The 17,734-nt window shown below is 40.3% G+C and overlaps 3 protein-coding genes and 1 long non-coding RNA gene across 4 annotated transcripts in view; 2 read left to right on the forward strand and 2 right to left on the reverse strand.

Annotated features, from left to right (window-relative positions):
- Window positions 1-1,114: 1,114 nt before the first annotated feature.
- LOC103516872 (hillarin-like) lies at window positions 1,115-3,463 on the reverse strand (the record flags this gene model as incomplete). Its single annotated transcript, XM_008481859.3, has 4 exons — window positions 2,872-3,463; window positions 2,054-2,124; window positions 1,457-1,561; window positions 1,115-1,247 (listed from the first exon to the last, which is right to left on the reverse strand). Coding segments are annotated over exons 1-4 (382 nt in total), but the record flags the coding sequence as incomplete, so codon positions are not given.
- Window positions 3,464-4,740: 1,277 nt separating this feature from the next.
- On the forward strand, window positions 4,741-12,171 carry LOC103516873 (integrator complex subunit 14). The gene is made up of 10 exons (XM_026829152.1): window positions 4,741-4,999; window positions 5,471-5,638; window positions 6,367-6,537; window positions 7,277-7,424; window positions 7,549-7,556; window positions 8,401-8,634; window positions 10,386-10,599; window positions 10,689-10,753; window positions 11,235-11,312; window positions 11,724-12,171. Exons 2-10 carry the CDS (start codon window positions 5,471-5,473, stop codon window positions 11,949-11,951), a joined length of 1,314 nt encoding a protein of 437 aa, XP_026684953.1. The 5' UTR covers window positions 4,741-4,999; the 3' UTR covers window positions 11,952-12,171.
- Window positions 9,565-10,239, forward strand: LOC113470601. The gene is made up of 2 exons (XR_003393598.1): window positions 9,565-9,696; window positions 10,179-10,239. It is a non-coding gene; the product is annotated as an uncharacterized LOC113470601 (long non-coding RNA).
- Window positions 12,172-15,179: 3,008 nt separating the features above from the next.
- Window positions 15,180-17,734, reverse strand: part of LOC113470600 — an 11,271-nt gene continuing 8,716 nt past the window's right edge. The window contains exons 2-3 of the mRNA XM_026829151.1: window positions 16,046-16,292; window positions 15,180-15,566 (exon numbers count right to left, since the gene is read on the reverse strand). Of these exons, the coding sequence (XP_026684952.1) occupies window positions 15,341-15,566; window positions 16,046-16,292 (473 nt within the window). The 3' untranslated portion in view covers window positions 15,180-15,340. The remainder of the gene's footprint in view (window positions 15,567-16,045; window positions 16,293-17,734) is intronic.

Raw genomic sequence — 17,734 nt, forward strand, 5'->3', positions numbered from 1 at the left:
ATAGGTAAGTAATGCTTTATTTAGACTGTCAACCAGAAGTCCCTTTATGCAAACAACATAAAAATCATAAAATCAAATAGGCAGTAGTCCCCTCTGCAATAAGTGTTGCAGAACAGAGATGTAATAAAAATAAAACTGGTCCAGACAGACGATAAATAACAAATCACTTATTATTTGTTCTAAAATACTACTTCTATTGAGTAAATACCGTCACTTTTGCCTTTTAAGTGTTGTTCTAAAATACTACTTTTATTGAGTAAAGAATGTCAGATTAGACTTATTGGAAAGGAATGCCATCTGTTAAAAATATTACTGCTCATAAATTTATTTTTATTTTTAAAGTTCGTAATCCAAGTATCATCGTCATCCTACAGGTATGAAGACCTATCATACTGTTGCCTCATCATATGGGTTTGAATGGAAGAGAATGCCTCAGGCATTAATCCCGCCCGTCAGTTGGAATATTTTGTGTTTTAAATACTCTTTTCATTATTTTAATAATCTTTTGTTTATATTCTTTTACTGTTTTGAATATACTTTCTATTTTCAACGTAAATATTCCAATAAAGGATTGTATGGTAGTAATAACACGCAGCCTGGATCTGCTATTCATTTCCGGGCGAAATAGAAAATGAAGTTATCAGTTGGAATATTTTGTATTTTAAATACTCTCTTTTCATTATTTTAATAATCTTTTGTTTATATTCTTTTACTGTTTTGAATACACTTTCTATTTTCAATGTAAATATTCCAATAAAGGATTGTATGGTAGTAATAACACGCAGCCTGGATCTGCTATTCATTTCCGGGCGAAATAGAAAATGAAGTTTTTTATTTTATTTTTATTTATTTATTATTATTATTTTATATTTTATTTTTTATGATGTTAGTTTTGCATTTCCAATGGAAATCATTATTAGGTAGGTAGATCAAAATGACAAATAAAATAACGTCACCCTTACGTGGTTGTTGTTGTTTTAGCGGATTTAGCTTTCAGACTGAGCTGGTTTACTCCCTGTTTAAAGTCCCCCAATCAGAACAAGCTGATTTACTCGTACTCCAGACAGACTAAGCTAGTCTACGCCCTGTTTAAAGCTCCCTAGCCATTACTCACCTTTCCCGCCAGGTCGAATCTGCTCATTGATAAAAGTACTGGACCGGGGCACATTAAGGGCTGTCTTGATCACCACCGCCGAATTGTCCAAGTGTCCCGGGCCCATCTTGGGCACATGGGACGCACAGTACACCTGTTTGTCTTCCGAATTACTCCAGCCAGACTAAGCTAGTCTACGCCCTGTTTAAAGCCCCCTAGCCATTACTCACCTTTCCCGCCAGGTCGAATCTGCTCATTGATAAAAGTACTGGACCGGGGCACATTAAGGGCCGTCTTGATCACCACCGCCGAATTGTCCAAGTGTCCCGGGCCCATTTTGGGCACATGGGACGCACAGTACACCTGTTTGTCTTCCGAATCATGCTGGTTGTTGAAGTAGGTCTTCAGAGTGAGCTTGGTCCCGCAAACCACGCACTTGAAACAGCCGTAGTGATAGAACGTGAAGTCCTGGAACAAAATTAGTCACGGTCAGCCCAGTGGTAAAGCGCTTGTTTGTCATGCCGAAGGTGTTAACTAGTGGTTGGATGGGACGTTTGTAACTAGTGGTTGGATGGAAGAGCTCCTTTAGGAGAATCCAGCCACTATAAATAAAGCCTCAAAAAAAAAAAAGGTCCCGGGTTCGATTCTCAGAGTTGACCAAAAATTGCACTTGTACTTCGATTGCTAAAATTTCAACGGGGAACTTTCTGGTGTTGTTGACCCAGCGGCAGCGCTTGGAAAAAAAAACAACATGGATATATGTATCTGAAAACCAGAAGCCTCCGTGGCCTAGTGGGTAACACGCTAGGCTTGCATGCCGGAGGTCCTGGGTTTGATTTCCGGCAGGGTTGAAGATTCTTTCGGCTGTATGCAAACAAAGGGCGAAATCATTGCCTGGGGCAATCTCTACCATTCAACCCTATGTATGTTTTTTTGTTCAATAAAAAGCCATCATCTTACCTTCAGCGGTCCAATGCGGTCAACTTGATACACGGTTTGGCCGCAGCGCAGGCACACACTCTCGTAGAGATTTGAAGAGCGGTAAACTTAACTAGTGGTTGGATGGAAGAGCTCCTTTAGGAGAATCCAGCCACTATAAATAAAGCCTCAAAAAAAGGTCCCGGGTTCGATTCTCAGAGTTGACCAAAAATTGCACTTGGACTTCGATTGCTAAAATTTCAACGGGGAACTTTTTGGTGTTGACCCAGCGGTAGCGCTTGGAAAAAAAAACAACATGGATATATCTGAAAACCAGAAGCCTCCGTGGCCTAGTGGGTAACACGCTAGGCTTGCACGCCGGAGGTCCAGGGTTTGATTTCCGGCAGGGTTGAAGATTCTTTCGGCTGTATGCAAACAAAGGGCGAAATTATTGCCAGGGGCAATCTCTACCATTCAACCCTATGTATGTTTTTTTGTTCAATAAAAAGCCATCATCTTACCTTCAGCGGTCCAATGCGATCAACTTGATACACGGTTTGGCCGCAGCGCAGACATACACTCTCGTAGAGATTTGAAGAGCGGTAAAGTTTAGAGAAGGAGGGGGACGCCGGGTTGCCGGCCTGCGGCGGATTCAGATAGGCCATTTCCGGCAGGGTTGAAGATTCTTTCGGCTGTATGCAAACAAACGGCGAAATTATTGCCTGGGGGCAATCTCTACCATTCAACCCTATGTATGTCTTTTTGTTCAATAAAAAGCCATCATCTCACCTTCAGCGGTCCAATGCGGTCAACTTGATACACGGTTTGGCCGCAGCGCAGGCACACACTCTCGTAGAGATTTGAAGAGCGGTAAAGTTTAGAGAAGGAGGGGGACGCCGGGTTGCCGGCCTGCGGCGGATTCAGATAGGCCATGACGGTCAGAGGCGGTCAGGTTTGCCGGACATCAGATGCGGAAAAGGATTCGTTTTGAGTCCCATTTTTGTCTGCGGCAAATCACATTTTTTTCTTCGTTAAATAATGTCGAAATATATTACGTTCATACGATTAATTTAACCGGAGTATTTAGATTTATTTTTAGAGGAACACAATAACGTTAGGTACGCTAAGATTATCAAATTATTGTTATAGGTATGTATGTTATTCTAATTGGACATAATTAATTCAATATATTGTATGTTTTTTTTTTCTTCTTTTTAAAGATTTTTTTATTTAATTTATTCTAAAAGGGGAACCTGGGGGACATAAGTTTTTGTTATCATTATCAATCTATTCTATTATTAGTATTATTATTTGAAGGGGCACGTGAAGTTTTAATTCATTAGAAAAGGGGTGATACATACGTTTTTAGTTTATTTCAAAGAGGGGTAAAACGCTACGGTGTGATAACAGATAATAGACTAGCAATAGCGGAAGGAACCAACCCACTCACTGGAACCAACAGACAGATCACTCCCGCTATATTTTACTCAGCTTGACAGCGACACCCTGTGTTTACTAATAGCACTAATAAAGCTTCAAGTTACAACACCACTCAACTTTAGACTGAGGCTCAGTCTGGCAAAACCGTTCGTATGTGTACTTTCTCCCAAAAAGAAAGAATGACTACTGCTATTATTCTTATGTGACTAGCATTATATTTATACCTATATTTTTTATACTAGGTATATGATTATTGTTATTACTTTCTATTACCTTAGGTATTAGGAACAGGGAACTTAGTTATAGCCTGTAGGTAATTAGGTAAAAAACAAATTTTCAAAACCGGGAAACGGGTGGAAATATCCGTTTTAGGGTCCCCTGAGTCCAAAAATTAGATTTTAGAGATAGGTACCGTAAAAAGTATGAAAGTTAACCAACATTAACGTTGATGTTGAGTCAGTCAATAAATCTTCTTAGCGAATAAACAAATTTTTCGACAATTTTTCACAAAAATTTTCCAAGTCCGAAGTTTTTTTTAATTTTCATAATGTAGGTAATAGAAAGTCGTATGCTGTCCACAGACTAGGTTGATGACTATTATTCTAATGAATCATATGGAACCTGAAGGCTTCAAGTTGTTAACCAGTCATTCAACATAAAGCCAAGTTATTTAAGATACGTAATAGAGGTACTTTCAGGGTTGTCTGATATGGGACCACTGTCTGATTTGTGGTCCACCGACGGTCAATAAGTTATTTAAGATACGTAAGAGAGGTACTTCAGGGCTGTCTAATAGGGAGCTTGTCTTAAACCACATTGAACTAGGAAAAACGTGAGGTTTGTTCTTTCAGAGCAGAAGCCTTCTTTCAGAGCAAAATGCCAGCTAGCAGGGCTGGTTAGTTTATGTTTTATACTCACCTTAAATAGTTATCTGTAGTGTTTTATTGTTCCTTTACTCACCTTCCTTGGGGCTTTCACAGATCTTTCCACACTTTACTGACTTGATTCTTTTTGGTTTTAATCCTTTTATTCCTTTTTCCCTTTATCCTTTTTTCGTGTTCTGATAATGATGAACAGGTTTTTGTATAGCGGTAATTTTTTCTTCTTTTTTCAAGAGGCTTATCACTTTTTGAAATTCCCGGCACTTTCAACAAGCCAACCGCTGCCAAGGAGGTTGGAGTGGAGTGGATTCTGCAAACGGAAAGATTTGCAGCACGTATTTTAGACACTTTTTGCAGCGGGAAAATTTGAAATTTGAAAAATATGTAAACAAACGACCGAGTAGAAGAGGAAGCTGAGGAAGTCGGAAATTCTGTAAAGAAAAAGGAATGACAATTTTTTTACAGTACAATAATTTAAAATATTGACGTATGTGCATTATACTTACAGCACTCATCTCTGCTAATTTAACGTCACAGGTTGTCTAGTAAAATATCAAAATGAACATTAGTGTGAGCTCTTAAAACTCTGTTGGTTGACCGAGAATCGAACCCGGGACCTCGAGTAGACTGTGTCAATTATTGGAAACTCCAGAAAGAACACGGAACAGTAAGTATGAAATGTACTCGTAAAATAATAATAATAATAATAGACTCTTGAGTGGAAGGCAACCACTAGCAAGGTTAACACCTTAGGCGTTCTCTACCACCTAACTCCATTATTATGTGGTCAAATTCTCAAATAAATGAGGTTAAAATTCCATACCTCGGCTGGGATCGAACCCACGCCCTCCTGATTATCAGGCAAGCATCTTGACCACTACGCCACCAAGGTGTATAAGAAGACATTCCATCAAGGGAATTGTAACAACAGAGGTTTCATTCTTCAGAAATTGAAGACAGAAGGAGGACAGGATAGGAGAAAGCTAGCTGTTCTGAAAACAAACCTTGTCTGTTTTGGACAAAGTTAGTTCAAGGTGGAAATCAAACCTGTAACATAGCACTTTCCAGACAGTTTAAAAAAGGTCTAAATCAAGTTTAATCTCATAAAAATCATGCTGTAATCAATATTATATTTCAGATGCCAGCGATCATAGCAATAGACGTCTCGCTGTCCATGGCAAGACAGATAGTGTCCCCCGACTCTGATTCAAGTGACCTGTGTACTTACTTACAACTAGCAATTCATGGAACCAACAGTTTGCTCGATTACTTTTCGGCACATGCCAAGTTGGAATTTGTAGCATTGGTAAGGAAAAGTGAAAAGGTCAAACTTGTAAGGAAAGCTGCTGCCAAATAAGTTCTACGTAATCTAGGTTATGATCCCCCCCTCAGTTCAAGCTTTTTCATGTGTTTTTTGGTATAATTAGTGTATTTTAGATGCAATATTATTTTATTAACTTGGTGGTGTAGTCAAGGCACTTGTCTGGTAAACAAGAGGGTGTGGGTTCCATTTCTACCAAGGCAAGGAATTTCATCCTTATTTATTTGAAAAAAATCAACCACAGAATAACAGAGCTTGAAAGGTTGACTGTTAGGTGTTAGAGAAGACCTGTAGTATTAACCTTGCCTAGCAGTTAATTAACTTGGTGGTGTAGTCAAGGCACTTGTCTGGTAAACGAGAGGGTGTGGGTTCCATTTCTACCAAGGCAAGGAATTTCATCCTTATTTATTTGAAAAAATTAACCACAGAATAACAGAGCTTGAAAGGTTGACTGTTAGGTGTTAGAGAAGACCTGTAGTATTAACCTTGCCTAGCAGTTACCTTCCACTCAAGAGTACATTATTGTATTATTATTATTATTTTTTTTTAAGAACAGAGTGAACTAATTCATAATTTCTTTTTCCTTTCAGACTGCCTTCTCATCAACCTGTGAAGTGATCTCCCCATTCACCCGAGACGGTTGACTGTTAGGTGTTAGAGAAGAACTCTTCTTGAACAGAGTGAACTAATTCATAATTTCTTTTTCCTTTCAGACTGCCTTCTCATCAACCTGTGAAGTGATCTCCCCATTCACCCGAGACTTTGAGTCTCTCCGCAGTAAACTCACCCAGCTCGAGGAATGTGACAAGACTTGCTTCGACAGTGTTGTTCAGTGTGTCAACAGACTTGTGCTCAGTGAATGGGGCTCCTCTACTCCTTGCCAGGTAGAGCCTTTTTTTTATGTCATGGACACACCACACAAAGGACCAAGAAGAGATCACCTGAATAATTCATCTCTGGTCAGCTTAGGTTAGCTTAGAAATAAAATATTTAAAAATGCTACTAGTTTCTCTTGAAGAAGTTCCTGACTGCAGAAAAGACTTGGTCAGCTTTGGTCATGAATGAGCCTAAATTTTACATTATTAAAAAAAAAAAAAAAAAAAAAAAAAAAAAAAACCTCTTTGGAATTCATCTCTGGTCAGCTTAGGTTATAGCTTAGAAATAAAATATTTAAAAAATGCTGCTAGTTTCTCATGACCAAACTCTTGAAGAAGTTCCTGACTGCAGAAAAGACTCGGTCAGCTTTGGTCATGAATGAGCCTAAATTTTACATTATTAATAAAAAAAAAGAAGAAAAAAACCCCTTAGGTTTTAAAGTAGATGAACTACCTTTTGTACAGGGAGGAATAAGGTAGATTTCTTCGGCAGAAAAAATCTTTAGGTTTTTTTCCCCCAAGAGGTTTGACAGAGGGATCTGTAACTGCCAAGGTCTTATCGTCCCGAAATCGAAGAGAGAAGGAAGACAGAATAGGAGAAAGCCAGCCATTCCAAGAACGAACATTATCCCTGCAGGACAAAATCCGCCCTGGGCGCGAATCGAACCCGCGGCCTAGAGCTTACACGACAGACTAGGGTGGCTAATCTTTAGGTTTACATTGAGCCATTTTGACTTACCCCTCTCAGGTGATCCTACTGACTGATGGCAATCTAGGCATGAGTTCCATCACAATTGAGCCACCTGTGTTTTCATTCCCGTGTAAACTCACCTCGGTCATTATCTCCAAAACGAAAAGCTGTCATCCTAGTCTCAAGAAACTGGTTGAAACCCCAGGTAAGTTTTTTTTTTTTTTTAGTTTGGTGCCACAAGTGATTGCTTAAATGGTCACCCATCCAGGTATCCACCTTGCGCAACTTCGCCTAACTTCAGTAACCTATTGGGAACTGGTGCATTGAAGATACTATCGTAAATGACTTAATTCATGATTTCAAAATATTTAAATAAAAAAAAAGTGGGAGCTGTAACTACGAAGGTCTTATCGTCTCGAAATCGAAGAGAGAAGGAAGACAGGATACGAGTGAGCCAGCATCCGTTCAGGATAAAATCCGCCCCGGGCGGGAATCGAACCCGCGGCCTAGCGCTTAAAAGGCAGACGCGCTACCAACCATTGTCTAATATGGGACCACTGTCTGATTTGTGGTCCACCGACGGTCAATAAGTTATTTAAGATACGTAAGAGAGGTACTTCAGGGATGTCTAATATCCCAAGAGTGAAAGGGGAAGAAAGTCGAAAGATTAAAACGAAAGGAGGAGAGGGAGATAAAAAGAAGCCAGCTGTGGGCCTAGTTTGATTTTTCTCACGGATTTGTGACTCGGACCAATTTGAAAGATGAGAAGAAGGAGGAGAAGAACAAAGGAGGGCAGAAGAAGGAAGACAGTAAAAGTGGAACAGAACAAAAAAGAGAAGGAGGAGGGAGGAGGAGGAGAAGAAGAGGGCAGAGGAAATACAATAAAGAGGAGAAAAACAAAAAAGAGGAAGGAAAAGAAGGACAATAGAGAGGAGGATTAAAAGAAGAAGAAGAAGAAGAAGAAGCCCAACGAAGATGAGAGGAAAAAATGCAAAAAGGAAAAGAAAATGGTTGAATGGAGGAGTTGCAAGTGGGTAAAAATTATAAATAAATGGTCGATTCCTATGTAAAAAGTTGGGAAAAATCCAAATCTGAGGTCAATAGGGCCTTCATTTTGTGGGCTAAAGGCCTTCTTGCTAATCACAACATCACTGAAGTCAATTACTATTTATTTTTCACAGCCCTTCACCAAGATGGCCGACCTGGAGCTCAGCACGTGGAGTATGAGCAGTACAATCTCCGTGCTCGGGTTCCTGGAAATCTCCCAGATAGGATCTCCGGCCGCTGTGAGTCGCCATCTTGTTCTCCCCCAGGAGAGTGGGGGTAATGGTGGGGCCCCTCCTGTGGACCACGAGGAAGAGGGGGGAGAGGGGAACACGCCCTCCTTCTGTGTTCTTCTTCATGGTGCTGTCAAGGTAAGATCCAAAATCGAGGACAGTCATGGGTTTGTTGTGAGACTGATTCTTACGGTTTTGATATAAATCTTTATGATTTTGATTTGATCAGGTGTTGGTGACTTTGACTTGAGGTGGTTTGTGGAGTCCATTGGAACAATCGTGTCCAGCCGACACGCTTGAGTAACGGGTTATGGGCGCTAGTGGTTTGTTTTATGGTCCTCGTAATATTACTATTATTGTCAATATAGTATTAGTATGGTCAGTAGTATGACTATGACTGTTAATATATACTAGTAAATCTGTTCTAGAACAGGTAACATCGTAACTTCAACTGTTTTCTTGATTTAGGTTCCTCTAAGGGTACTACATAATATTTTATCCTACAAAAAGATAAAATGGTTACTTAAATAAATTTAAATTTCCTCTGCTCTATTCTGTTATACATATTTAAGGTTTTACATTCTAAGCTGTTTTATCAGTAGAACAGAATCCTATTCTCCAGTCTAGTTAGCTTGGTTGGTAACGCGTCTGCGTTGTAAGCGCTAGGCCGCGGGTTCGATTCCCGCCCGGGGCGGATTTTATCCTGAACGGACAATGTTCGCTCTCGGAACGGCTTATTCTTATCCTGTCTTCCTTCTCTGATAGACCTCTTAAAAAAACAATTTTCAAATTAGAGAGGACAGGATAGAAGAAAATCAGCCTTTCCGAGAACGAACATTATCTGTTCAGGTTAAAATCCGCCCCGGGCGGGAGTCAAATCCACGGCCTAGCGCCTACAAGGTAGACGCGCTATTTTATTCGATCGTGTTCATCTATGTCTGTTCTATACTATCATTGCAGGTAGAGAACTACGCAGCCCTATGTAACCTAGGGTCGGATTGGTACGGGATTCTCTATTCGTGCGCCGATTCCAAGAAGAAATCCAACCTCATGCTGCTAGCGCTTGACAGGTTGTCTAGTAAAATATCAAAATGAACATTAGTGTCGGCTCTTAAAACTGTGTTGGTTGACCAAGAATCGAACCCGGGACCTCGAGTAGACTGTGTCAATTATTGGAAACTCCAGAAAGAACAGGAAACAGTAAGTATGAAATGTACTCGTAAAATAATAATAATAATAATAATAGACTCTTGAGTGGAAGGCAACCACTAGGCAAGGTTAACATCTTAGGCGTTCTCTACCACCTAACCCTTAGAGCTCCATTATTATGTGGTCAAATTCCCAAATAAATGATCAAATTCCATACCTCGGCTGGGATCAAACCCACACCCTCCTGATTACCAGGCAAGCGTCTTGACCACTACGCCACCGAGGTGTAAAAGAAGAGGTTCCATCAAGGGAATTGTAACAACAGAGGTTTCATTCTTCAGAAATTGAAGACAGAAGGAGGACAGGATAGGAGAAAGCTAGCTGTTCTGAAAACAAACCTTGTCTGTTTTGGACAAAGTTAGTTCAAGGTGGAAATCAAACCTGTAACATAGCACTTTCCAGGCAGTTTAACAAAAGGTCTAAATCAAGTTTAATCTCATAAAAATCATGCTCTAATCGACATTATATTTCAGATGCCAGCGATCATAGCAATAGACGTCTCGCTGTCCATGGCAAGACAGATAGTGTCCCCCGACTCTGATTCAAGAAAAAATGAAAAAAAAAAAAATCAGCCACTTTTAGGCTAGTACGGAAATACGGTACTTGATATTTCCTATCAGTATTGTTGGATTGATTCAAATACCTATGTATAATTATGTATTTTCAATTTTTAATTACAGGTAGAGAACTACGCAGCTCTATGTAACCTAGGGTCGGATTGGTACGGGATTCTCTATTCGTGCGCCGATTCCAAGAAGAAATCCAACCTGATGCTGCTAGCGCTTGAGCCGGGCAAACAGTCGGTTCCCTGGTTAGGCAACCTGCAACACTTGGTTTCACCGGACCTCTGGGAACATGTGGAAGCGTTTCCATTGAAACCGCTGGAAAAGAAGAGCTATTCGCTGAATGCGGTGAACTGGATACCCCCTGGTTAGGCAACCTGCAACACTTGGTGTCACCGGACCTCTGGGAACATGTGGAAGCGTTTCCATTGAAACCGCTGGAAAAGAAGAGCTATTCGCTGAATGCGGTGAACTGGATACGTCAGGCAAGTTGTTTGAATGAAGGAAGCGAGTTTTATTATTTTAATAAATAACAGAATAGAACATAGCTTGTTTATCGGGGGATCGAGCGGATTTCGAACGCAATCATATGTCTTCTGACAGTTTTATTTGTCCATACACGGTGGGTTTCGAGTCAGCTATGTGTGATACATTCCTAGGGTGTATCATGCCCATGATTAATTCACCGGGTATGGAGTTGATCAAAGGTGACTTGAAAAAGTTCATACTGGATTCACGCAACTCGTTGCAGTCAGAAAAATTAATGTTCTTAATTAATCCTGCTGGGATAGGACTGTAAAAATCCCTTTACTCCCGCAATCTAGAAAAGGTCTTATATTTTATTTAATTGGTAATAAATCACAAACATACATTATTTTTTAGGAAAAACAAGGAATGAGAAAATGAAAAAAGTTAGTTTCACCATTATGATATCTAACGTCTTTGATTTTATTTCTTTTTTAACAGGCAAGCCTGCAGTCAGATATTCAGAAAATTCTCCGACACGCTCGAAAGTTACCGGACAAGACTGTTCAGTTTTACAAGGTAAGTACCAAGTGTTGATACTTATGATACCCCTCAAAAAACAAATGGTAAAATAAGTCTGAATTCCTATCCAAAAATGTCGGCCTATAAAAGAACTGGTATCAGAAAATGAAGGCCAAGTTTGGTCTTGTGAGTAGGTACCGCCCATCTGTATAAAAAAAATCATCAAAAATGCCCAACTACATTCTTACCTAGCTACTTAATGGTTGGGATCACGAACAATAGGTATAAAAATATTAAGGACATGGCAGGAGCCCAGATATATCGTTTCTGGGCGTCCAAGGGGTTTTTAAACTTCAATCCTTCCAGGTGCTTTGCCTATCTCAGGCTAACGTAAAGCTTTCTTTCTGAGCTATACAGTTTTTACTGATGTAGGTACTAGTAATTGGTCGGCCCACTTTTCGTTTTCAGGAACTGAACAAGCTCAAGCGGGCCGCCATTTCCTACGGCTTTCTCGAGCTGTTCGACGGTTTGGCGGCCATATTTGAGCGTGAGTGCACCCTATTGCCGGGTACTGCGCATCCCGACTGCGCACTCCAGTTGACGTTCGCCGCCGGACTCCTGCGCAAACCATACGTACGCGATCCCAAGTATGTTATCTCTGCCATGCGCACCAACTTTAACAACGAGGACGAGTGAAACTTGTCAGAATAAGACTGTCCGAAACATTCAGGCCGAGTTGGTATCACACTAGGCTTGCATTCCGGAGGTCCGGGGTTCGATTCCCGATGGGGTGGAAGTTTTTTCGGGAGTTTGGAGTTCGGACTCAGCCTCGTGAGTACAATGAGTAGCTATTTTAATCGATTAGCGACCAGTGGCGGCATTACCAGTGTAAAAAGATGGTACGAGTAGATGAAAATTAATAGTAATAATAGAAAGTAAAAAGGAGACACTAATGCTGGATATCCACTAAAGTTGTGAAAGTTCTGTTTTACAACAAAGATTCATGATTTAATTTGTAAATAAATATTATGTATAATAATATATTTTTATATAAAATGTAAATATTTAAATAAAGCTCTAAACATAGGGAGATATGGACTTTATTTTTTACTCTGAAAGGTGAGGAAGAATAATAATATGTTATAGATAACAGCGTTATACCAGGGATGGTGGGTACTTTTAACGAAGGTAAATTGTAGGTACCTACTCTAATGTCTAATGGTAAGTACTTTTAACGCGCTGAAGTCGAGAGGTGTGTAAAATAAAATTAAAAAAGAAAAAAAAATCTCCAACTTCATCAAAGTAGGTGCAATTAAATTAACGTTTTTCCCCAAGAGTGAAAGGGGAAGAAAGTTGAAAGATTAAAACGAAAGGAGGAGAGGGAGATAAAAAGAAGCCAGCTGTGGGCCTAGTTTGATTTTTCTCACGAATTCGGACCAATTTGAAAGATGAGAAGAAGGAGGAGAAGAACAAAAGAGGGCAGAAGAAGAAAGACAGTAAAAGTGGAACAGAACAAAAAAGAGAAGAAGAAGGAGGAGGAGGAGAAGAAGAAGAAGGAGAAGAAGAGGGCAGAGGAAATACAATAAAGAGGAGAAAAACAACAAGCAGGGTCCGTCCCTCCGGGATTTTTTTAGCCCGTAGTGATTACAGGAAATCAGTACCTATGTACCTGCCTAATTTGTTTAATATTCAGTTTATTATTATTCTTGATTTGATTTTTTGATTTTACTTTCATGTAACCCCCTGTGAAGCCTGGAGTAACACGAAACAATTTGATTAAACAAATTGACCAAGACAAAACCATTCCAAACATGCCCGTCAGACGCATAAATTTGGAAAAAAATAATAAAACAGTAATAGTAAAAAACCAGCAACAACTTGGAAAAAAAAACAACAACAAACATACATATAAACAAACAAATTGACATTTAAATTGATTTTGACGTACGGAGGTGTGGAAAAAACTAATTTGACTGTTCAAATAAATGGGAAACGGCTTGAAAAAAAAAAAGAAAAAAAAAAAAAAACAGGCACTAAATCCCCATCCCAGAAAATTTAACACAAAGAACCTACCTACATGACAGTAGGGGATTTTTTTCAACATTTGTTTAGCATAGGCATGACGAAGGACCAGAGAACAAAGGAGGGAGGGAGAGGGAAAGGGAGAGAGGGGGGGAAGGTGGGGAAAATAGGAGGGAGAACATAGAAAGGGGAAAGAGAGCGACCAGGAGAGTAACAGAGAAAGGTAAGAGAATAGTGAGGACAAGAGAGGGAGGGAGAGAAAGAAAGAGGAGGAGGAAGAGGAGAGGGTAAGGGAATAGAGAGAGGGAGGGAGGTCGTGTTGGAAAGAGAGGTAAATGATATTTTGGAAATGAAAGTAAAATGGAACAGTGGAACAGAGAGAAAGGAATAGAAGAAAGAGAGAGGTATTAAAGATATAGGAAAGAGGAAAAAGAGAAAGAAAGGAAGGAATAGAGAGAGAAAGAGGGAAAGAAAAGGAGGAATCAATCAAAGGAATCGTCTTTGGCCTCCCTAAAGGGCCGCCACTGACTAAAACCGAAATCCTTTCCCAAATGGGTAATCCGAATTCTTCCTTACACCAAATCGTCCAAATCCTTTGTCCTTTTCCTTAAAAACATTTTATGTAGGTATAATGTATATTGTGAACTGTATTTCCCCTCTTTTCCTTTTTTTATCAAGCCCCAAACCCCCCTTTCAAAAATGACCACAGAAAGAGTATCATAGTAAAAAAAAAAAAAACATGACCAATATCTTTACTGATGTATTTTTTTCGCAAGACAAATCTTTTATTTTACCCCCGGGAGGTTGTCGGCAAGGTCCTTAAACTTTTTTTTTCTTCTTGAAAAAAAAAAAGTTCTTTTTGTGTAAGTAGAAATAGCTCTTTCTTTTCTGAAGGGAAATTGAGTTAAAAGTTTACTTTTCAATGATAGCGTATAGTTTGTCCGTCATCAAATAGCCCTGTCACTCGTATTGAGGGATTTGCTTAATCCAAGAGTTACACCTAAACCAAATTTAAACTAAGGTTGGCCAGCTTAGTTAGCTTGGAGCGTTACCACTACCTTGTAAGCGTTAGGCCGCGGGTTTAATTCCCGCCTCGCCCCGGACCTATCCTATCTTTGGTTGGGTGGAAGAGCTCACTATGTGAGAATCTTGAGATGTGTGACGTCAGACTTTACGCAGTTGTTTTTTTCGTCCGCTAGGTAACGCCACTATGCAAGCACGCTTGCGGAGGAGCAGAAAGAAATGCGCACAAACACATTAAAGCCTTGAGAAAAGTCGAATAAGTTCTACCCTTTATCCTCTGTATGTAAAAGGGCATGTGAAGGTTGAAGTCTTCCCCATATCCAAAGGATTCCAAGGACGTTTAATACCCTTGAGAAGGATCTGAAGGAAAACTAAATTGGGAAGAAAATATTCGTTGAATTCATTTATGTTTCTTGTCTGAACGAATTCATGTATTTTATGTATGTTGTCTTACGTTAAAAAGAAAAAGAAGGAGGAGGAGGTGGAAGGAGGAGAAGAAAATGGAGAAGAAGAAGAAGAAAAGGAAAAAGAAGGAGAAGAGGGAGAAAGAGGAGGGAGGAGGAGAAGGAGAAGACAAGCGAAGAAGAATCAAATCAAATATCAAATTAAATGTTTATTTTTATTTGGTGCACATCAATATCAAAACTGTTATACACAGGTCAATTACAATTACAATTAAAAAAGGATTACCATGGTAACCACCGAGCAAAAGTAAATGTTTGGTGGTGGGTGTTCTTATGGCCTTTATTTCGAGGTAATTATTCAGAAGCCACTGTACAATAAAAAATAAACCTCCTGTTTGTGTTTAACCTAACCCTATAATAACACTGGTCACTGCTCATTTGTGACAGCTCCTTTTTGTATGGCTTCTAACCTCTTCTTAACACAATTAAAAATTCCTTTTTTAGAAATTCTTCCTCCCTTGTCGTGGCTTCTGAATTAGTACCGAAAAGACATGGGTATTTGTGGAATGCAAAGTGTGAAATCGCTTTCAAAAACATGCTTTTGGCTGATTTTCGATATTTCACCAAGGTTCTCCTTTAGTCGCAATATTGGTCTAGCCAGTCGGTCACTTTCGTGCGGGCTTTCTCTCTTATCGCCCCGCCCACTTCCACTCTGTCCGCCCAATGAGGTGTGCGCGTTGCGAAGTGATGATAAGAGGGCGGAGTTACGAAGAATTCCGAGTAGTCGAAGTTCATTAGGCTCCGCCCCCAAAGCATTCGGTCCGGCCCTTCAATAAGCTGCTCGGCCATTTCTTTTCGCCACCTGAAATGAAAAGTCGGTAATTGTTCAGAAGCCATGAAAAAGGAAGATCCTTTTTACTTTCCTTATCCTATAGGAAGGAAAGCAATGTAATCGGGTCGAATTTTCGATGGTCAGTTTTTAGTGCCAAAACACGTTTTGAGGTCCCTAGAGCCTAAATCCAAAGTTTCAGCCATTGTTCCGTGTGTCTGCCCTTCTGTCTGTCTGTCTGTAAACGAAATATATCTTAAGAACGGTAAGAGCTAGAGACTTGAAATTTGGCATGCAGCTGTCAAATGTGACAAGGATGCAACAAGGTTAAGATCGGTGAAACGAAATATCTTAAGAACGGTAAGAGCTAGAGACTTGAAATTTGGCATGCAGCTGTCAAATGTGACAAGGATGCAACAAGGTTAAGATCGGTGCAACGCTTGGTGGCATTTCGGCCGCTTTTTGGCGGTTTTCGGTGTATTTCAATGATATCTCGGGAACGGCCTTAGTACTTGTATTCGTCTTCATATCTCTCCTTGATCTTTTTCCTTTGTAACTTGAGGTCTTTCAGTTTTCCTCTGATCTCCTCTTTCACCTCATCCCGCACCCCTGTAGGCTTGAACTCGATCTGGTCAAACAGTTGGCTCAGAGTCGCAGGGGCCTTGGTTCGATCCCCGGGATGGTCTTCCTGTATGGCTTTCAATACAGTGTCGTAGGTGCTGGAGAAGTGGGTAGCGTCAAAAACGGCGTTAATGCTTCCTGAAAAATAACGATACAGCACTGGTTGGATAAAGGGCATAGAAAGACAACATTAGGTATTTTTCTTAGCCAAATTACGTACTGAGAGTATTCGAAAAAAAAAAGCACCAGCCAACTAGGCTGGCTTGGCAGCGCGTCTGCCTTGTAAGCGCTAGGTCGCGGGTTTGATTCCCGCCCGGGACGGGCACCAGCCAACTAGGCTGGCTTGGCAGCGCGTCTGCCTTGTAAGCGCTAGGTCGCGGGTTTGATTCCCGCCCGGGACGGATTTTATACTAAACAGATCAGGTTGATTGTCGGAACGGTTGGCTTTCTCCTATCCTGTTTACATGTCCTCCTTCTCTATTCGATTTCGGGACATTATGACCTAAGCAATTACATTTCTCTCGATCAAACCTCTTTTTTTTCCAACTCTGCTTTTTTTTCGGAAAAGAAGGACAATAGAGAGGAGGATTAAAAGAAGAAGAGGAAGAAGAAGAAGTAGTGGGGTAACGAAGATGAGAGGAAAAAATGCAAAAAGAGAAAGAAAATGGTTGAATTCTTTTTCTTTTAGGTCCAGTTTAGCACGTAACAAAATAGCTCCCCCTTTCTTCGTTTTTCTGTACGTACATTTTTCAAGCTTGACTCCATTGACATTTTTGTTGCTTCATACCCTACTGTGAAATGTGAAATATGCATGTCGTGTACATGGCTTTAACACGCCTTAGGCAAAGGTAACACAAACACCTACTCGTTAAAAAATCTGGTATGATCATCACACGACTTTCTCTTGCATTACGAGGGGGAAAATCCAATACTTGTCGAAATTTCGAATAGGAAATCGACACATTGAACCCTAGTTAGTGTGGAGGATAGCGCGTCTGCTTTGTAAGCGCTAGGTCGCGGATTCGATTCCGGGCCGGGGGTGGATTTTATCCTGAAGGGATAAGGTTCTCTCTGGGAACGGCTGGCTTTCTCCTATCCTGTCTTCCTTCTCTCTTCACTTTTTTTAAGAGGTTTGACAGAGGGAACTGTAACTGCTATGGTCTTATCGTCCCGAAATCGAAGAGAGAAGGAAGACAGGATAGGAGAAAGCCAAGCCCGTTCCGAAAACGGAACATTATCCCATCAGGATAAAATCCACGCCCCGAGCGGGATCGAACCCGCGGCCTAGCGCTTACAAGGCAGACCGCACTAGCCAACTAAGCCTAACTAGGCTGGCTCTCTTCACTTTCGAAACGAATTAACTGCAAGATATTCCCGCTATCGAAAATATCTTTCCGACTTTGAAAATTTTGTCCAGATTCCATACTTCGCTTAAAATATTGTTATCTTAAACAGTGTATAGAAAGTAAAAATGTAAAACATTTGTCAGCCCACTCACCTTTTATACGTGGTTTGAATTCTGTGTTCATTCATTTTTCATTTTCAAAACATCTTTGTAATCTTATCTCTCTCTTTCTCCT

The sequence above is a fragment of the Diaphorina citri genome, unplaced genomic scaffold, assembly GCF_000475195.1.
Source record: "Diaphorina citri unplaced genomic scaffold, Diaci psyllid genome assembly version 1.1 scaffold1685, whole genome shotgun sequence".
NCBI classification, from domain to species: Eukaryota; Metazoa; Arthropoda; class Insecta; order Hemiptera; family Psyllidae; genus Diaphorina; species Diaphorina citri.